This window comes from Drosophila santomea, chromosome 3L, assembly GCF_016746245.2.
Source record: "Drosophila santomea strain STO CAGO 1482 chromosome 3L, Prin_Dsan_1.1, whole genome shotgun sequence".
Classification (NCBI taxonomy): domain Eukaryota; kingdom Metazoa; phylum Arthropoda; class Insecta; order Diptera; family Drosophilidae; genus Drosophila; species Drosophila santomea.
In genome coordinates, this window is record NC_053018.2 from 16,696,643 (window position 1) to 16,717,949 (window position 21,307).

The 21,307-nt window shown below is 41.9% G+C and overlaps 2 protein-coding genes across 19 annotated transcripts; one reads left to right on the forward strand and one right to left on the reverse strand.

Moving 5' to 3' along the window:
• Positions 1–81: 81 nt before the first annotated feature.
• Positions 82–16,611, reverse strand: LOC120450300 (E3 ubiquitin-protein ligase Nedd-4). 18 transcript variants are annotated; one of them, XM_044006210.1, is made up of 20 exons: positions 16,480–16,611; positions 15,661–15,889; positions 7,880–7,962; positions 7,729–7,810; positions 7,242–7,280; positions 7,000–7,169; positions 5,840–5,990; positions 5,654–5,778; positions 5,329–5,431; positions 4,337–4,533; positions 3,905–4,166; positions 3,758–3,826; positions 3,121–3,228; positions 2,732–2,969; positions 2,549–2,673; positions 2,342–2,483; positions 2,126–2,282; positions 1,774–2,067; positions 1,315–1,713; positions 82–1,240 (listed from the first exon to the last, which is right to left on the reverse strand). In XM_044006210.1, exons 2-20 carry the CDS (start codon positions 15,847–15,849, stop codon positions 1,138–1,140), a joined length of 3,036 nt encoding a protein of 1,011 aa, XP_043862145.1. In that variant the 5' UTR covers positions 15,850–15,889; positions 16,480–16,611; the 3' UTR covers positions 82–1,137. The 18 variants fall into 18 exon arrangements, with proteins under 18 accessions (XP_043862145.1, XP_043862147.1, XP_043862148.1 ...); XM_044006212.1 differs by having other exon boundaries at positions 5,840–5,987; positions 7,009–7,169; positions 16,289–16,607; XM_044006213.1 differs by having other exon boundaries at positions 3,905–4,127; positions 16,289–16,607.
• Positions 16,612–16,825: 214 nt separating this feature from the next.
• LOC120450301 (enhancer of mRNA-decapping protein 3) lies at positions 16,826–21,307 on the forward strand. The gene is made up of 5 exons (XM_039633239.2): positions 16,826–17,767; positions 18,006–18,932; positions 18,991–19,151; positions 19,212–19,296; positions 19,352–21,307. The coding sequence occupies exons 1-5, from the start codon at positions 17,229–17,231 to the stop codon at positions 19,674–19,676; spliced, it is 2,037 nt and encodes a 678-aa protein (XP_039489173.1). The 5' UTR covers positions 16,826–17,228; the 3' UTR covers positions 19,677–21,307.

Consider the following 21,307-nt stretch of genomic DNA (forward strand, 5'->3'; position numbering starts at 1 on the left):
CCCAAATTAAACATTTTTGGATTTTTAGCAAGTATAAAGTATATATGCTCTTCTGCAGAAATTCAAAAACAACTGTAGATCTGAATTACTTAACATTAACCTTGTTTATTGGTATTCATTTTCTTTGACGGGCTCCTGGCTTCATAGCGGAAGTTCCAGTCCTTGCTTTCTATACCATAATTTGACTTTAAAATGTAATTTTGATAGACTTCCGATCGGTCAATAATCATATTATCATATAGGCCTCCTTTTGCAGAGTTACTCTTTTGCAAAAACATTTGGAATGTGTCTGTATATAATTAACATTTATACAATATACATTGATTGTATTTTTTAGAGTTTTAGTTTTTAGGCTTTTTTTTTATATATATTACGTTGTCTTTTTATTTAATAGTAAAGCGCGATTTTTACGGACTAACATTATTATTATTACGAATACACATACAGTTATACAGAATAGAAAATTTAATTTGTTTAAAAATATGCATTTATCAGATTACAAATATTAACTTGTTTTTAATTTAATTTTTTCGCCTTTAGTTTTTTGCTGTGGGCACGTATAGAGGAATAGCGCATAAAAATAACAATTATAAAAAGTTTTCTCTGCATATACATACAAGATATTCTTTTGACTCTATAGATTTAATAGTTAGTTTGGATTCTCTCTTAGTTTGTAAAACGTTCTCAACTTTTTACAATTGTCGGCAATGTAATAAATATATTTATATATAATTTGGACTCGTTTGTTAGGTTCGTGTGGTTCACCATGCGCAGCTTTATTTGGATCCTTTCTTCTCTGCTTGTATAGGGTGTATGTGTTTTGTGTGTGTGAGTTTTGGCGCCTAGTTAAGATACATACGAAATAACACTAAACTAGCAAAAATGATTATAATACAAAAGCAAACGAACAAATAAGTACACGATCTGCTGGCGGTGTTATTCCAAGTGAATGCAATGAGGTTGCGGTTGTGCCGCTCATTTCGCTGCTGCTGCTGTCCAAGTCGTTGTTGTTGTTGTTGATCTTGTGGTTCTTGTGATGTGTGGAATCGTTGTAGCTGTTCTTCCTCCTGGCGCTGCAGAAACTGTTGCTGCACCTCCAGCCAAAGCCATTCGCTTGCACTCCCGTTGCCGGTGTTATTAATCAACTCCAGCGAATCCTTGGCTGCCCTCGATGGCCTTAATCAGTTTGTCCTTCAGTTGCAGGTAGCCCTCATAGGGTGGTAGGTCCAGGCGATTGAAACTGTAGAAGAATATCATTAGCAAAAAGTTTGTAAAAACCTCAAGGGGGTTTCCCCTCGTCGACTTGCAGCTCACCAGGTATGTGCCCTTGGAAAGTTATTAGGAGTGCCCCACTTCTCGATGGTGAACATCTGGGGGCCATTTGAGCCGTACAGCTCCTTGAAACCGTTCATGGGCACGCGTGAAGTGCCCGTTACAAATTGCAGCAGACGAGAACGCATCTCGTTGGAGAAGGAAAGTACTGCCCTCCAGAACCACTGGATAATTATATGATTCATGTGGTAGTCGCCCTTGTACAAAGTATTCTCGCGCCAATCCTTCACGTCGATGTTCTGTATGCCACACATAAGTAGCTCCAGTTCGTGCTCGTCGAAAATCTTAATAAGATTCAGCGGAATAATCGATCCAAAGCCATCCAGGAACGACGACATCTGCTCCTTGACACGTGCCACAAAGCGCCACTCGATAACCAATCTATTAAGATTTGCAAATGTCTCAGCCATTGAATCTCATTTCATTATTGATGATACCTACTTTATGTATTCATCCTTGTTTTCATTAGTCACGTCTATGTTGGCGCCGCCGGGCTTAAGTTCATGCTGACTCTTCTGCCCAAAAACGTCTTCATCCAGGCAGAATGTCAGTTCGAGGATGCGGGGATCGTTCTCCTTAATCCACATCAGCGAGTTGTAGTACTCCGTGTCCACAGACTCCATGTCCTTTAGGTCAATGGGCTTCTGCAGCATCATCTTGTAGAATGGACGAATGAAGAAGGCATCTAGCAGCTTTCCGTGATACACAGCCATGCCCGCAATACGGCCAATGAATCTGTGATGTGTGTAAAACTGTTAACAAAACTATTTACATTTGAAATTTAAAGTCTTACTTAAAGTAACTTAAATGCTCCTCGTTGCACAAACCGCTGCCATTGTTTATCTGGAGCGTGTAGTTGTCCATGGCCGAGTACTCGAAGAGTCCGTAGTACGGATTAAACATTTCTTTTGATAATAAATAGAACCATTCCCTGGCGAGGCCTCCATAATCTGCAATCAAAAAACATGACTTTTATTGGGATTCAACAATAATAGTGTAATTTACTTACCTAAGCCAGTTTCTCCTTCAAATTCTACCCATAATTTAGTCTTTAGTAAATCGGTCTTTGTCACCGAGCTAATAATTCTGTATGAATCTTCCAGTATCGACGTACGACGAATACGTATTTCAAATTTATTTGGTACATTTGTCTGGAAAATATATAAAAACGAAATCATTTTAGTAATCACCAGACTTTTATAGTTCATGTACTTACAGGCTTTCTAATGTGACTCTTGAAATACTCGTATTTCTGCTTGTAATCTCGAGAATAGGGCACAGCCTGACCGGCAATGTTTGGATTGGACAAGCGAGGATCCTCCCACTGCGTGGTTCGCGTGTCTGCAAACAGAGTTTTGTTAGTACATTTGTAGAAAGTAATCCAACATGAATGGCTCACTATGATCTATATAGAATACGCGTCCATCGGTGTGTACCCGCTCCTCCCAACCTTCCGGCAAAGGACCCAGGTCGTCCTCGACGCGACGAGTCTGATTTGGCATGGGGCTGGCCCGTCCGTTGCGCGGATCTATCCAAGTGGTCCGCCGGGACGCGTGATCAATGAAGAATGTCCTTCCGTTGGGGGCCACCTGCATGGACCAGCGCGGTGGCAGGGGTTCCTCTTCACCACCAGCGTTCTGCAATACAAGATCGCCATAGAACATTAGCCACTTCAACTCGAGCTCTACTTTTCGAAAATCCTTGGCACATGCAGATAAATCATCTGGAGATCAATTTACGTTTTTCGTGTGCATTTAGGATAGGAATATAGAGGGGAGTCGACTTTACTTGTTCCATGGGAGGCACAGCTGCGTTGTCTTCCTCGGAATTGCGTCGTGTGGACGGAGCTGAGATGTCAGAGGGATTGTGGCTGTCTGTGTGATCGGTGTCTTCATTCTAGTCATTGGTGGATCGATTATTTTATTCATAAATGTATACATATAGATGCATTGCATTGCGTAAGGTATTTTTGTTTGTTGGTTTTGGAAGAAACAGAAAAGAAGTGTTGATGAAATTAAGAGCAAATTCTCAAATTGAAAATTCTATAAAAACACAAGTTAAGCCACAAATGCAAACATACAAAATATTATAACTAATCGAATAACTTAGCTGAAACTAGGATTACTCAAAAGCTGCAGTTTAAAGCAATATGAGGGTAAGTACCATGATATACTTGGGTTTACATGCAACATAAACACACATGTTGGGGAGCAACCGGAATGGTATTTGTGTTGCTTACCGCTCCCGCTCCCGCTGAAATCCCCCATGCCCTAAAACAAACAAATATGTGTATTTATCTAACACTGACAGATTTTGAGACGCCAAATAGTTTAAATTCTCCGACCAAAATGACCGAAGGAGAGAAGACAACCAAGTTTTGAGACTACAAGTGCAAAGATACCAGTGCGGATGGAAATGTGCTGACCGATGGCTGATGTTGCTGGTGTCTCTGACCCCGATGTTGCGGCTCCTGCTGATGATGATCCACATCAAGCTACAAGTGAAATGAGTGATTTGGGTGGTTGGTTCCATATTTAATTGTGAGATGAGTGTGTGCTTAAGACTTGCTAACCAATATTCTATTCTGCTGCTGTTGCTGCTGCCGCTGCTGATGCTGCTGGATATGCATTTGCATCTGCTGTCGCCGCCGTTGTTGCTGCCGTCCCGCACCGCCGGCCATGTTGTGCGCGGCCCGCCGCGTCAACAGGTTGGTTATGGCCAAGTCCGGCACTCCGGGAGCCTCGCGCACCGGTCGCAGGTCGTTCTGCAAACTGGTCGCTGAGATTTCGGGCTGCCTATGGGCGACAGGATGTCGCAGGGAATTGTAAACAAAACTGAGGTCATGAAAGATAGAGCACAACGTTTGACGTTTGGTTAGGAAGCTGGCTGCGAAGTGGAGGAGCCTTGGGGGTTGGGAGGATTGTTTGGGTACGGACGAAATACCGACAAGAGGCTGAGGGATCATTTGGATGGGTGGTGCTAACGCATAGCGGATGATATTAACCTGGTATGGTCCACTGTGTGATCTGTCTGATCTTCCTCGGCGCCATTTGGCATGACAATGTGTGCGGGAATTCCATTGTTGTTTGTTGGGGTGTTGGATGGTGAGATCGTTGCCGGTGAGGCTGCTGCTGTTGTTGGAGTATTTGCTAAGCCAGCAGCATTGTTATTGTCCTCTATACTATTGTGACTGATGGAGTCCTACGTATATACAGGGGATTGTTAATGATGGCCACTAGACGACTACACATCTACAATGCTCTACAATATCTAAAGTGGGTGAACCCGGTGAAGGTAAACGACAACGATCAACGGCAGTGGGCATCTCACGACTAGAAAGATTAGCTCCCAATACTGATGCCATACTACTAACATCTTGTTTAGAAACTAGCGATACACTTAGTCTGCAGTAAAAAACTTTATCATTACGAATATGCGTTTCAAGTACAAGTTCCTATCGAGTATATCACAAGTGTGCGCGCTTCGGGATGTGGCTGACGGCTGATCTGGGTCAGGTGTTGGAGGCTGCAGCTCTGCATTATCCTCCTCCTCGTCAACGTACTCCTCTGCCTCTGCCTCTGGATCTGCATTGTCATGCAGTTCGCCGCAGTGCAGACAATTGGCCTGATTATTCTGAAGATCCACCATATCCTCCCCGTTCTCAGCCACATCCTCATCCTCGCTGCTCTCCTCGCTGGCCAAAATCTCCATGTGGGCAGCGTTCCTCGGCCTCTGAGGTTTGTGGTTTTCAAATTGGGTTAGTCGGTTCGAGTGCGTTTTGCGTGTGCATTGTGTAATGGGTTTGTGTTCGATGTGGAAGTTTAGGAGATCATGCACAAAAATCAATCAAATCAATTGCTCATCACACATGCATAATAAATAGTTAAACATCTTTGACTTTACATATATATAACAACTTACAAATTGTCCTGTGGTTAACCAACTTAAACTTAAAAGTGCCCCCTAGGGATTACATATCCAAGCTTTTCCACTTACCGCCGAACGTCCAGACTCCGTATCGTCCACGCTGATGTGGAAACGTCTCTGGAAATCCGAGGCCAGCTGGTCGTCAGTGGATTGGCTACTGTTGCTGTTCAAGCTGTGTAAGGATTATACCATGAGATATGTTAAGCAAACGGTGGATTATAATTATTTACTTTGTAAGAAGCTGTTCCCTAAAATCAAATGTTAAGCGAACCAAAATCAAGTTGATGTAAATGTTTACAGAAACCACAAAACGGCTTACTCAAGTACGTATTCTTTAGTGAAATTTAGGGAACAGTCTTTCTGATTTAAGCACATATCTGCACACCCAACTTACACAGTAGGCCTCTCCCATTGCGTCGTCCTTGCCGTGTGATTCACATAGTACGTGCGCCCGTTGGCATCCTGGCGCTCCTCCCATCCAGCGGGTAGGGCATCGTGGCCACCAGTAGGAAAGGGGTGCTGCGGAGCGGGAATGCCGCACGATTATTATTTGCATTTCAAAGGGAATAAGGACACTCACCGGCTGGGCGGACGTCTCACCGGCGTTGGTGGCCTCCACGTGCTCCCACTCGCCATCGCTATTGCCACTAGATGGCTCGCTCTGCTCCCGCGTCTCCCGGATGAAGGCGTGGTAGATGCGCAGGGTGCCCTTGATGCGGGATTTGGCGCTGCTGGGCGAAGGGCAGGGGAGAAGATAAATTTTAATGAGCCACACGTGCACAGACACCGCCAACGCCACCAATGCCAGGCCCACACGGGAGAAACACAGACGCGTACGAGTTAAAAACAATAAGTTTTATACTAAGCGTCAACTAAAAATAAACTCAACAGCGAATACACAAATGCAGATACATATGGGTTACTATGGATTACGACGCGTTTCACAACTTTAAGGCCGCTTTCACTTTAATGAAAGCCAATAAGGAAGACAACACACGATAAGCAAACTCTTAATCAACCAAATATTTAATCGACTACATTCTTGAAAGTGGGTGACTCACTTTTCAAAATAGTTATATGACAAACAGGGTTAAATATAAAAGAAATGGGAAGAGCATTGTATATGAATTACATTTAGTTATAAAAGAACGAGATATTGCAAGTTAACAATAGAAGTACACAATAGGTAATTATTACCCATATATGAAATGTATTGACACTGCAATAAGTCAGATATTGAAAATAGGCTCCAACCATACGTACATTTAACCTCTACAAGTAAGCAGTGTTTTTATTAATAAGCTCCATTTGTGTGGCATTTTCCTGCTCTGTCATGTGGTCTTAAAGTTGTGAGTAGCAGTTAATGTTCGATTGAAAAGCGATTCTATTCTAGTCAAGGGTATGTGGAGTGTTCTACTACGATTACGACAAATACATTTGCAAATTATAATTGCAATTGAAGACTGCACTTGGGCGGTAGGGGCGTGGTGATAAACAACAAACAAGGTAAGGCCGGAAAGCAAAACACGTAAACTCTATAGCACTACAACAGAATCTCTACGGGCTGGGGACTTAGACGAGATCTTAGCCTTCTTCACCAATCTATTAACAATTCTGCCTTAGTTTTGGTTTTTTGGTTTTCTGTTTTTTATACATAACTAGATTTTATGGCTATGTAGTTGTGTGTAAATCAACTGAAATTAAAGAAACAAAATCAAACTGCAAATGATATAAACCTACCCTACTGACCTGCGCGGGCGCAGAGTGTAGCTTTGGTCTCCGATGGTACGGCCCTCCTGCTCCGTGGGCAGATTCACCAGGGTCAGCTCCACCATGCCCAGGAAGTCGTCGCGTGTCAGGCGATTCTCGTCAAATACTTGAAACACAAGCTTATGCTCAGACGGTTTAACCTGTTGAAAAATAGTAACAACGATTAGTTAGTAGGTGATACAATAACTTATGTGGCATGCTTGCTAACTTACTCTAAATATGAACTCTTCATTCCAGATTGGATTCAGTGTCTGTGGAGAAATAGATCAAATGAATTAGCATTGGTTATGGATAGACGGTGCATGTATGCTGTGATTAAATCATAAGTATACCTAATAAACAGCTCAAGAGAGATCACGATGTTCACAATCCGTTTTTCGTGTTATCTAAGACTATTAAACCTGGAACTCACTTCCGAAAAAGGTGTTCTACTCTTTAAAAACTCGTAATCTAAAAAAACCTGTGTTTGATCCGCAAAGTAGATATCTAAAGCGTTAGTCATAAAGACAACAGCACACTGATAACCACTGTGTGATTTACATTTATGAACGAACAATCAGGGCCAAGTGGTCTTCCCTTGCACCTTTAATTTGGTAATGTGTCAGTAAGCGCCAAACATAATCGATAAGACAAACTTCTCCGACTGCCCTTGTCACCCAACATAAGACGGCTTAATGCTGCAAGGGGTTTTGTGTTTACCTTCTTTTTGGTCTTCGTCAAAACAGAGTCAATATTAATATCACCGTTGATTGTGTTCAAATCGATTCTGACATACGGGTCGCTGTGGATGAAAGCATTCAATTCAGTTATCCCCCTTATAATTGGCTTAATTAGCAGCTGATTCACTCACCTGGCGCCGAATATATCCTTTTTGGCGAGCGACTGGCCGCTGAGTACAACGATGCGCAGGTGACACGAGTCCCCAGAGTCGTTCTGAAAGCGGAAAAAATAAGAGAAAGTTATTAAAAATACAAATTAGTAGAAAAGTAGCCTCACAAATGAGACACTTGTGCACGCATCGCTGAGCAAAAACAGCGGACAGGAATTGAATGGCACAGAGGAGCTGGCTGGTGAATTTCACATGGAGAATAAATAAGCCGCAGCAGTGGCCATAAGCCTTGCCCACGCAGCGTATGCTTGATGTCCGCGATTACGCATACGCCGCGTATGCTGGCCTGGGTAAAATTGCATGCTTTTTATGGCCGACATTGCGACCGCGCTCGAGTTGCTCATAAATGTTCCCTGAAGGATGTGCATTATACATTCGCGTTCATAATTGCTTTTTCATTCGCGGCCAGATAATTCCCACGACCTTGACACGAGCACCGTGTCCCAGAAAAGGGGCGTAGAAGTTCAAGAGAGTCATCAAGCAATTGTCTAGTGCAGAGAATGCGGCCCAAACTTGAGCTAAATTGCGTGTTGTGATTCACTACGGGCCTCGGGGGCTCTCGGGTCTAGAATTGCGGTTGCGGCCCAGTTTGCAGTTGGCATTTCTCGTTGAAATGCGAAACACAATTTTAGGCATCCCTCAAAAATACATTTCCCCCACCCAAACGTACTTTGTGGCGATATTAGAGCGGCTTGAGAGCACAGAATTGGGTTAATTGAGCGAGAGTTTGATGGCAGACCTCAAAACTTAGGGGCTTTTCGTGCCATAAATTAAATAGTAGGATTATTAAAGCTTTGTAAATAAATTTTAGCACTAATTGTAGTGGATTTTAATGGCAGAACCGTGTTTTGTACGTCGAAAACTGGTGACTGCTGTGACTAGCTAATTCTATAATATGTTTCTATTAATATATATATATAAATAAAGTGGTTTTAGAAGAAATAATTAACTTAGCTCATATGTGGATTATTCTTAAAATGCTTCAAACGCATGGAGCTAACCACTTAGCATCACCTCCAGCCCGCAACCACCCACAATTTGGGGATTGGGGAGCAGCAAACTTTGTGCATTCTTCCAAGGCAAACATAACCCATTTCATCCACTCATCTCGGCTGAGAGCTAGCACTTGTGGCCATTAAAAGGCTTTCCCATTAAATATTCAATTTGCCGACATTGTTTATAAAGTGAGGAGCAAACCCGAGTGCCCCGCTGCCCTCTTTGGTGGCTGACCAGACGGCGCCATATCTATGTACATATATCCGTGTATCCGACCCCCCTTGTATCAGATATCAGAGGCTCGCATGTTGCGGCTTGTTGGCCGCCTGATGACCCTGACTGAGTTGGTTTCTAGACCTTATATTACATGTGCCATTTCGTACACGCTGTGGGGAACTATTCCGTTCTGTTTCTGTTTTTGTTCCGTTTCTGTGACGGGTTGTAGTTTTATTTATGCCAGTGGCTGCCAGTTCCGCATTTTCCATGAACTTGTGCTATTGATTTTCACCGCGTGGGGCTAGCTCTTTAAAATAGCCGCGGCTTTTCCCACTTGTGCAATAATTAAATGTACAGAGAGAAAAAGCTGTGAGCAAAATCGCAAGTTACTGTAAAGTATATAAAACTTGTAGGAATATTCATTAAAAATAATAAATGTGGTCTAAAGATCACAATTGCAATTCTTTACCTTTAAGCTATTAAATTATCATAAGTATTTTGATGACGAATGTTTCTAGTACCGCAGTTCTTCGTCGGATTTTATCAAAATTGTTTGATAAACTGTAAGTGCTCTTCTTACCACGAACTATATCACAATAATGGGGTAATGCCATTAAGTACACACAGTATATTGATGAGCAAAATAAGCTAATGCGCATTATTAAATGCCAGATGCCCCGTTGTCCAGACTCGATTATTGCTTGGGCAAAAGGTCCAATCAATCAGCCTAAGCTGGTGACCCTGGATTCGAGTAATCCTCCAAGGTCCTTCCAGGATCCTGTCGCACCCCTTCACTGCCCGTGCAGCTGTTACAGTTCCCTGTCTTGACTCAAAGACTTTGACAAACAGAGCCACGTCGTGGCTGGCATTAAATTGATTTTTAGCCATTAAATCTGGGACCGAGGGAAATTAGCTTAAAACGGTTCTTGCGGTTTAAGCCTGTTTGGCGCTGGATTGACAGTTGGTTTTGTCAAAGAGACGGGCATGGCAGGAAAAGCGTTAATTAAAAGGCAAGTCCGACGTAATGATCCACATTCGCTGCACTGTCATTTCATCCTCCTTTAATTGTCTGGCCTACAGTGGTAACACTTTGAATCAAACCATTTTTCGGCTTTACAAATTGAATTATTAAATAATTTAGGGGAACTTTAAATTTGCAATATCATCTATATAAATCTTAGGTCTAATCAATTGCTAGAGTGTAAAAACAAGTGAGTCATAAAAGCTGATCGTTTCTTTAATTAATCTTTTGGAAAGTAATTCCGTTTGGCTCTTAATCGTTATTAAATAATAATAAATAATTGTGAGTAAATCTGTAGCGCAGTGGTCGTTTGTTAATATGCATTTTCCAAAACATTTCCTCTTAAAAACGCATAGCTCACCTTAGCCAAACCCGCCCACTTATTGTTTTTAACCGTGCTTTGTGTGCACTTTTTAATCACGAATCCCACTGATACGGTCTCAATTTTCTTGGCTATTGGAAAGCTGAAATCGTGGCCGAAATCGGTTATCAATAGGCACATAGCCAAATGTCCATTATCGGAGTTGGCTTTACCATTCGCTCGACCATGTGACATGTGTACAACCAACGGGGTGCTCTTTCTTCGTTTCCCTGCCATCATCACATCAGTCCATTCAATCGCCAGTTTTCCGCCCTGCTCAAACTATTTCGCATTTGCCATAGTCTGCGTCTGCATCCACTTTTATTTCCGTGCCCACTGAATGAATAATGAATTATAAAAATATATATGTGAATAATCATTCAGCTGTGCGCGCTGATAAGCAAAACCGAAGAAGAGAGGAAGCGTTTTGGTGGCCAAAAGAAGTCAACGCGCTCGACAGAAGCCCATTTCTGTTGCTCTTAGCATTTGTTTCCTCTGCTGTTCAAACAGACGGCTTAAGCGCAAGGCTGATGGGAGATAATAAATACCAGTCAACAGCGAAATTAAACAAGCTCGAATATCAATTGTTACGTTTTTTAATGCGCACATAGGGCAGAGTGAAAATTCTTCGGGCCAAAACAGAATGTGGCCTTAAGCGTAGTCGCTGCCATTAACCTAATTGATTGGTTGCCACCCATCACTTGCCACTATTTCCAGAGGTCAATGCAAATTCATTACTCAAATCGACATTCTGCCGTGCATCTGGGTTAGATGCCAGTTGACAAGATAAGTTCTTAAAAAATAACTATTTTTAGAGGCAATAACCAGAAAGAACTAGCCACAATAATATAGAAAAATTATCACTTTATAAGGCATGGCACATTGTATGTATATGTCAAATAAATGTAGGACTATAAATAAATTGTTCTAATGTGACGGCGATATATATGTATGTCTATGACGTCTGTAAGTTCAAAATATAAGCTTCTGTTATCGGGTAGATAAATTATTCGTTAAAATATAAATGGGTAAAATACAAATTGAGCAATCTCTAAGGGTCAACTGTTGGCATATCAGCGCCATCAAAAATTAATTATAAATATTTCTGTGTGTTATCAGTAAAAATTTACCAATTATTTACATATTATATATTAAAGCTGTTGAGAAAGACCTTAGAATCCATTTTTTGTATCAATTGAAAAGTGTGCCAGGCATTCGAGACCAAAGTGTCATATAAATAATTATATCCGATCAGGCAGATATCCTCTTATCCTGTATATTGTACTAGGCGTTTAACCGATCTTATTTGATGTTTTCCCATATCTGTTCGAAAAATCTCATTAGCCGGAAAATCTCTAGAGATTTAGAGGAGAATGCGAAGGAGATTACTGATTGAAGGGCGGCGGGGGGAGGGACGGTCTGAACGTGAGGCACATCAAAGGCGGCTCAATTAGCGGTACAAGAAAATGAGCACACTCACACACTGACACAGAGGCTCGAGCATTTGCATATGTACCATTTTCACGTAGTGACGAGAGAGAAGAGCGGCGATGCTCTCGCCAGTTACTTACATCACTGTTATTGTAGCCATGGATTTGGCCATCTTCGCTCGTCACCGATGGCGATGTGGTTGTTGACTCGGCCATTTTTACTGTATTTTGATGGGGATTTTGATTTTGATTTCGATTTGGATTTGTTTTTGGATTTTGCCTCCGATTTGGACTTTATTCACTGCCGATTTTTCTTCCGCTGTTTACGTTTCGCGTTTGTGTTAGTTTTCGTGCACGCCTCTCAAACTAAATTGAACAATAAATTGCGAGAGTTATAAAATAAACAAACACACAGAGCATACGAATGTTAACCGTGTTTGGCGGTTTCAACTGCCCAAAACGAGTTGGTCAGAAAGGAATTTCATATTCTTGCAGCCTTTTTTGCGTTCTTTTTACTTGGTTTTCACGGTTTTGGCGCACACAAGATTTATTTTGGTATCTCGACGAGCTTTTCGATTTTGCTTTTTGCTAAGCTGCAAGCTGCATACGGCGACAAAAAGGGAACAGGTTCCACAACAATTGCCGTTTTGTTTTTATTATGTTTATTGCGTATACGCAATGTTGGTTAGGGCCAAAGGGGGCAGGGCAGCATTAGGCTCACATTCCAATTTTTTTTTTGCTCTGTATGACTAATAGGGCCGCGCGAAAGACGAGAGAAATGGGGAAATTTTTTCTGCATTTGATTTGAATTAAGATTTCTCGATTGTGTCGAGCGTGAACTGTTGCTCTACGATACGTACGCTTATTTACTGCTTTTTTTATATAATTAACACATTTCAGGGGTACTGTGCAATACATTTATCTATATAATCCACCGATTTGCCGATTTGTGCGTGTGTGGTGGTACACTCTACAATATTTATAATTCAATTATTCACTTATTTATCTTTTATTAACGGCCCTAAGCGATGGAAACAATAACAACAATAACAAACGGCACACAAACACTATTGCGAAAACATGTTCTGAGTAAATGTCTGCCTCTCTCGCTCGCTCCCGCAGCGAGTGTGTGTGCGGTCGTGGGTGCGAGCGGAACAGCAACAGCAACACTGGTCGGCAGCCGCAGCGCAAAACACGGAACTTGGCGCTTTCGCGTTCTAAGCTAAAATGAAGGCAGCTCCCCCGAAAAGTGTGGCCAGCGCGAGTGCTAAAAGGCTGCCCCAACGCAGAGCTTTCATCGGCCTAGTGTGACCGTAAGATCAGATAATTATTAACCTGACGGCCGGCTTCACCGGTACAATTTATATATTTAAAATATTACAAAGCAACTAGATGACTTGCAGTGTACGTACATACATAGAGGATTTTTATAAGAGGTCACAAAAAGTATTCAAATTAGCCATATAAAATGAATTTCTTTTTTTATAAACAAAAAATACCAAAACAGAACTCAATACCTTTTTCAACACTAAAGCACCAGCCTCGAGCGGTTGGCTGAAAGCTTTTCAAAGTGACAGCTAAACCCATTTACTCTTTTTTCTCCTCCACTCGCTCTCGCGTTTTCTCACTCCCACTTTTGACAGCTGCCAACAACAGTCGAACAAGTGTCCTAAAGCAAAACAAAACAAAAACAGCTGATCGGCTGCGCCGTGAGTCGCGCTGAGTAGAAGTATCTATGTGTGAGTGCGTATCTGTGTGGAGTTCGCACTTTGGATTCGGAATCCCCCATTTCCATTAATGTTGTTCAGCTTAATAGCGCATTATCACATATAATTGACATTATGGACAATAGACTGCTCCAGGAGCTGATGACGCAAGGAATTTAAATGAAAATAAACGTTGTAGTTGGTCAACTGTTGACTGATTAGCGGCCCATTAGGGCAATTTGCTAAGGAAATCGTGACGTCGAGTGGACTGACAAGTTCGTCGATTGGCCGACGTCACCACTTGCCGGCATACGTGCAAATTGGATTAAATAACCCAAATAACAGAGCTCAATTAGCGGGGGCTTACAACGTTTGCCGGCCGTCCTAATGAAGATAAGCCATTCATTCATGCACCTTCCCTTTTTTTGTGGCCAGGAATTTCGATCATTTCTGACAACGCGTCAATGAGCTGGGTAAACAGAATTCGAGTGCCGTTAAATTATTGAGTGAAAGCAAACTGAGAATTCGACAACCAAACTGAGATACTAAAAAAGGGAAGTAACTAACCACAGAACAAAATTTTAGGCCATACAAAAATTTAGAAAGGCTAAAAATCATAAAAATAATATATTATTATATTTTGTTAGAACTTCAGAATTTGAAATATTTCTATAAACAATTGAACATAGATAGGTATCATAAGTAAAAACAATTGTATACAATGTTTTTCTCTGTGCAGCCAGAAAGCCATAAAGTGTACGCACACAACATTCAAGAGGCGGCGGCCAAGAATTGTGTTGATAAATTAAATTAGCTTCGAAGATGCCGATGACTGCTCAAGTGGCTAGCATTTTCTGGCGAATTAAGATAAATAAATTAGTTTAGTTTCCGTTCGGTCTGAGATGGCGAGCGAATTATTTGTTTATACAAGTGAGCAAAACAATGGAATAGCCCATTCCAGACACTAAGTAAACAACAATGATGCCAGTTTATTCTCTGGCGGATTTATAATACTTTTCTTGGCACCCTTCTGCGAAAAGTGCAAACCAAAAGTTGCGTTTAGCTTTTATAAAATCCGCAAGAAGGCTACTTCTTCTTTAATGTTATAAAGTAATTGGTTAAAGTAAACAATGACTTAACGATGAATTATAATATTCAGTATTATCGCTTCTTCCACTTGAAGGTAACGCTTTCTACTATGAAAGGCCAAGTCTAATGCAAGTCACTTCTTATATACAACATCTTACTTAATGGTCACAATGGTCTTTACATCGTCTTAGCTAGTGATTGGATAAGAGTAAGTAAAGATTTCATGCTTTTCGCAATCTGAAGGAATTGAAGATCTCCTACTTTTCACACCATATAGTATACCATATTTTATCAAACATGAGTGAAGTGGAATCTACATGGCCCATCTACACGACTCAACTGTTTGGCAAGCTGCAGATTAGATTAATAGTGAAAACATCGTAAAAAAGGAAACAAAAATACAGCGGAGTCACTGATAAACACGACAAAATCCCCCTGCAGCACGCGTTGATAAATACTTTTTCAATTTTTCACACCGAAAAATGGTGGATACATTATGGGTAGTAGGAATAGAAATAGGAATTGGTTGGTTTAGTTCTGATAAGACAACATTTAGACTCTTTAAAGAGAGACACATTTATTGATTAGTCACTTTGCAACCAATTGATAAGAGTATCTTATAAGATGTCATAGAAAGTAATGCCTTACTATCTATTCAAAATTGATCAACATACTAACTAAGTGCAGGGTCACTATTTGGTGTTATGGTACCTTATTTTAATACGTATGCGGTTGTATAACCCATAATGTGTTGACTCAGCTGTATTAATCGTAAAAGCTTAGTTTCTCAATCAGAGTGGACCCACATGCACCTTTCTACGATTTCGATGGGTTGTGAAATAAGGTTGCAACCTTTAGGTGGTTTCACTATACTCCTCTGTTGTAAGAAGTTGCACTTGTCACTTGCACTTATGCAAACTTACCACTGCTGCCAACGATCTGCGAGGAGTGTGTCCGTTTCCAAATTCCTGCCGCGTTTGCTGTTGTCCTGCAACAGAGGCCGCCCGTCGGCGGGGCGGTGGGCGTGGCACGTCGCCGCCGGCCGCTGCGGAAGAAGATGAGGGGGCGGGAATGGCCGCCGCGGCCACCAAACCGCTGGAACGTGCCGACATTGTTGTGTTGTTGTTGGTTGTTTTCTTTCTAGTGAAGCTTCTGCAATGAAAGATAGAGGGAAGGAGAGAAGGTGAGTAAGTGCAAAGCGGAAGTGCAAATTAAGCGATAAATGACACGAAAGAGAACAAGAGGAGGCTGCCACAATGTGTCAAGAGGAGGAAGGGAGTGGAGAAGCAAAGCAAAGAAAAGCGAACAGACAACAAAGACGGCAAACAAAGTGCACAACGGTACTTGTGCTAGATGCCATCTCTGTCTGCCGCCCTGCCCCCGTGCATGCGTGTGTGTCAGGTCGTGTGTGTGTGTGTGTGTTGTGTGAGCGAGGTGTGGGTGATAGAGCACAAAAGCCAAACATTTTCTTGATAATTAGCCAAGCGCGAAGCCATTTCTTTGTAGACCGTTTATGGTTAGCATAAAGTTTCGCCCAAGTTTTTCACTTACGTTTACACACGCACAAACACGGGGCACTATATTTTCGGCCGATTTATGTATATATTTTGCACTGGTATGCGTGTGGGCTCGCCTTTATCCACTATTTGCGGAAAATCATCACGTATTCTATCACACGGCAAATTATACACTGCTCACTATACAAACGATTAACACTTTGACCGCTTCAGCGGCGCACATGCCTCAATCGCCGATATCGGTCGGCTATAGCTGCCTGTATATATGTTGCACGCGAAGTATAAAATAAAATTTAAACACCGGATAGGAGAAATACACAAAACAGCGACAAAATCCAGAACAAAACTGCCAGAGTGACCGTGTATGCAAACTGAGAACATACCAAAGTACCTAGCAGCCTTTACAGTTAAGCGAAAACTTGTTAAATTCATAACATATCTCGCAGGCTTTTATTACGCGAAATGTTTATCAAAATGAGTTAGGCTTCCTAAAACCATGAACTTTTTAGCAATTTTTTGATTACAAATCTCGTAAATAAACGCATTTGCCACGCATCGAGTTTGGGTATTATTGGGTATTATCCGAACACCGACGAACGGCCACACGCAAGCAGTGAAAATCCCAATGAAACGAGGAATCCAATAAGTTTTAGCCTCAAAGTGTTGCAACGGTTGGTGCATTTATCGATTTAAAGAGACAGAATATCATAACCCTTGACCGCAAAGCCAAAAAACCCAAAAACACCTGACTTTAAGCCATCAAAACACTCAAATCAACGGCTGTGCAGCAGCAGGAAGAAGAGGAAGAGAGGTGCGTGGTGCGTAGTTAGTGCGAAATTGCGTATTAGAAAAGAAAACAACAACAAGCAGCTCTTCGCGGGCCACCAAACATTTCGAACGAACATTAGCCAGGGAAGAAGGAGCCGATCCAACGCGTTGTCGCATTCGCAGCGGTAGTACCGAAAACTGGTTACATGGGTCCGACGGATCAAGACTGGATCGGCTGTGCGGTGTCTATAGCCTGCGACGAGGTCCTGGGCGTCTTCCAGGGCCTGATCAAGCAGATCTCTGCCGAGGAGATCACCATTGTACGGGCCTTCCGCAATGGCGTGCCGCTGCGCAAGCAGAACGCCGAGGTGGTCCTCAAGTGCACGGACATCCGCAGCATCGATCTCATCGAGCCCGTGAAGCAAGATCTGGATGGGCACACGGCACCTCCGCCAGTGATAAACAAGCCCACGCCCGTCAAGCTACCCCACTTCTCAAACATCCTAGGCAAGCAGCAGCAACTCCAGCTTCAGCAGCAGCAGCAACAGAAACAGCAGTTTCAGGAGCAGGAACGAGAACAGGATTTGCCATTGACGCCGCGCTCACGGGCCAACGACAATGGACGGGGACCGGTTGGGGGAGCTTCGAGTTCTTCAGGCTCACGTGGCAACTTCAACTCGGCGCTAAGCGATAAGATGCATCAGCTGAAGCTTATCGAGACCAACGGCTCAAATGGCACCCGAAGGTAATATAGCAACTTGCTGTTTGTTTTTTTTTTTTTTGTGCCGTTTCATCACTGTGCACTGCTACTGTTTTAGCTATCTAGTTTATTTTTAAGCTATTTTTATGTTTAAATTTACCACCCAGATAAATAACCTTTGATACTTAGATTAAAAGGCAACAGCCGTTTATGATAAGTGTTGTGCCAACTGAGACTATTTGAAAGCATTCCATCTAACTTTTATATTTGTTTCGTCATCCAGAACACCGCAAACATCCCGTGCGTCCAGTGCACAGCAACAGCCGCAGATGTCAACGACTCCAAACAGCGTGGCCGCCTTTTTTGGCAACATGATACCGCCGAAAGTTGAGGTAAAACTGGGCGCTTACGTGAGCAACACACGGGAAAGTTACTGCAGCAGCAGCGGGGACAGTGGCGAGGCGGCTGGCTTGTCGTTGGGCAGCAGCAAACCCATTGATATCGTCAGCAACGGAGATGGCTTTTACAAGCAGAACGCAGCCTCCAGCTATGGGAATGCAAATGGAAATGGAAGAAGGAATGGCAACGCCAATAACAATGGAAACGGCAACGGAAATGGTTCTTATACCAATGGAAATGGGAACGGCAACGGCAACGGCAACGGAAAGAACAAGCGGAACAGGGTGCGTAGGGAGAGCAGCATGCGGCAGCAACAGGTGCAGCAGACTTTTGGCAGCGAGGCGGATGATCCAATGATCCATGAGGATTTCGATTTTGAGGGCAATCTGGCGCTGTTCGACAAGCAGGCAATTTGGGACGACATCGAGTCGACGACCCAAAAACCAGATGTGGTGCGGCACATAGTAAACAGTCATCATCATAAGCCAGAACAGAAGTACCGCCACGACGAGAACATTCTGGCCAGCAAACCACTGCAATTGCGCCAGATCGAAAGCATGTTCGACGGCAGCCAGGATTTTGTGACGGACGACGGTCTCATCATACCGACGATTCCGGCTTACGTTCGTAATAAAATCGAGATAAGTGCCGATAAGGCGGGCCTCTCCCTGCAGAGGCAGATCGACATTTTGGCGCGCGGGGCCAGTGATCTGGCCATTACACTGCTGGGCGGTGCCAGGCGATTGACGCCGGCCAACAACCATCAGTGGCCGAAGATTGTCATCATCTGTGATGGCGTCAAAAATATGAGGTGAGTTAATCAAAGGTGTATATAACTTCAAGGCGGAGACTGACATAATTGCTTTTAGAACAATTAACATTGGAGCAGCCACAGGTCGCCAGCTGGCTTCGCATGGGCTTACTGTCCTTCTGTACGTGGAGCAGGCCAAACTACTGGAGCAGCACAGCAGCAGCCCAGAGATTTCCTTGTTTAAGGCAACCGACAATGTCATAGTTTACTCAGTAGACGGTTAGTTACTAATTATCTATGAAATATAATTGATCAAAAACTTATCTTTACATTTTTTAGCCTTACCCACGCCAGATCTTGTGATATTATCAACTAACACCGCTAATTTATCCGATGCGATCAAGAAATGGCTCAGTGTAAATCGGTGAGTGAACCCCCTTTAACCTCGAAAGCAACTTACAATAATGCATTTTTTGTAGCGCGTCGGTGCTTGCCGTAGACCCGCCGCCGTGTGGCATTAATGAGGTGGCTATCAAGTACTCAATACTACCCATACTACCATTAAATGGCATATCAACCGCAACATCATCATCCTCGTCTGCTGCCGCCACACCAACGCCCATTGCTAGCACTTCGGCAGCAGCAGCGGCTACCAAATCAGCAGCAGCAACATCAACGAACAATTGTGGCAAATTGTATTTATGTAATCTAGGTATACCGGATAAATTCTATCGTGATTGTGGCATTAAGTACAAAAGTCCGTATGGACATAAATATGTGATACCGATTCACTCAAAGGACTGAAACAACGACAACACAAACACCAACATTTACAACAGCAATCAAACTGCAGCATCAGCAACAACTGCAATCCATTAAAGCAAGAATAAGCACACACAACAAAAACAATAACAATGACACACCCGCACACTTGTGATGATCATCAAGTCCAGTTTCCTGTGAATCTAGCTCTTAGTAGTCTTCTCTCATATATTACTCAAGTTAAACATTTTGTTCTACGGCGCGTACACATATAGTTTTTAGGTTTCTTCACGCATCATCCCTTTAGATACGCCTAGTTATTATACCTATATTTTCTAAATTAATTCAAAGCTGCCCCGGCCAAGTGCCAAACTATGATTAGTTTCCAATTGTACTCTATATATTTTTTTTATTTTCATTTTTAGCAACGACACTTTTTGTACAGCCCTCTGTTTTGAAAGCTAGTCCAGCATTTACAAGTTTATAAAGCTTTAGTTTAGGCGCACGCTCTAAGGAATTTTTCAAACATTCAATCCCAAATTTCCTAAGGCTTTAGTTTAATTTACATTCACTGTTTTTCCTGCAAGTGGTCTTCATAAACGTAAACAACAAATCAGGCGATAAATTGTTTGTAAATAACTATACAATTCTATGGGGAAAGATAAGATCATGTTAATTATTATCAAGTATGCGCAATAAATGCCAAATTCAATGTCTAATTTTAAGCATAAAATCAACAGCAAAAGCAACAACTATTGTACGATGTAATATGGAATACAAATCCAAGTATAAATCAAATCAGATAGTTAAGTTAGTTTCGTAAGCATACAGTGTTTAAACATTTAACAGACCATAACAAACAAACAAAACAAAACTTATAAAATGAGAAACACTTTATATTATGTATAGAAGTAATTAAGATGTGTCTTTAAGCAAAACTAAACAAAGTCGAGAGCATAATTTTTTACCCATCGAATACTAAAAAGAAACCACAACACAATACTTATACTATAAACCGTAGAACGATGAATTTTATATAAGTTTAAATCCAATCAAATAGTGCAAAATTTTAGAGGGTTGCGACTCAGCAAGGCAACCAAAAACTCAAAACAAACAACCCAAATTGAAACTACTTGTTGTATAAATAATAACTATAATTGTAATTGTAAACTCCAATCATGTTGATGATCATCTGCAAATTCAATTTCCAAACCCATCAAATTATATTGTAAAAGAGAGTTGAATGCGGATCAATCAGCCGCCAGGCGGATCCCGCAGTGACTGTTTTGCGTTAGGAGTAGAAATGATGACCAGACCTTTAAGGGATGTTGGTGGTGAGAGCGGATGAGAAGGTTTTTCCAATACCACAGTAACAACAGATTTCACAGCCAAACGAATTAGCACCAACACAAGGAGAAACCACAAACAACCAGATTTTGGTAACGCTTTAAAATTGTAAAAACATCTATTTTTGGGCCAATTGAAATTGTTAAACAAGAAATGAAAACCTAATTTTAAATTTATACTTAAAAGACAAAATTGTACGGAAATTCTTTTTTGGAACAAGAAATCAGGCAGAAAAAACGGATAAAAAAGAGAGTCCTTTCCAACGTAACAGCAATATTAAAAAATACAAAACAACACCGAGAAGCCTTCTCATGGAAGAAAACAAA

Coding starts and splice junctions, on each gene's coding strand:
- LOC120450300 (XM_044006210.1), bottom strand. CDS start 15,849: ATGTCGGCACGTTCCAGCGGTTTGGTGGCCGCGGCGGCCATTCCCGCC. Junction 7,963..15,660: donor GCAGATCGTTGGCAGCAGTG/GTAAGTTTGCAT, acceptor TTCCGCTTTCAG/AACGACTCTGGGGACTCGTG. Junction 5,991..6,999: donor CGCCCGCGCAGGTCAGTAGG/GTAGGTTTATAT, acceptor CCCTTCGCCCAG/CAGCGCCAAATCCCGCATCA.
- LOC120450301 (XM_039633239.2), top strand. CDS start 17,229: ATGGGTCCGACGGATCAAGACTGGATCGGCTGTGCGGTGTCTATAGCC. Junction 17,768..18,005: donor GGCTCAAATGGCACCCGAAG/GTAATATAGCAA, acceptor TTCGTCATCCAG/AACACCGCAAACATCCCGTG. Junction 19,297..19,351: donor AAATGGCTCAGTGTAAATCG/GTGAGTGAACCC, acceptor CATTTTTTGTAG/CGCGTCGGTGCTTGCCGTAG.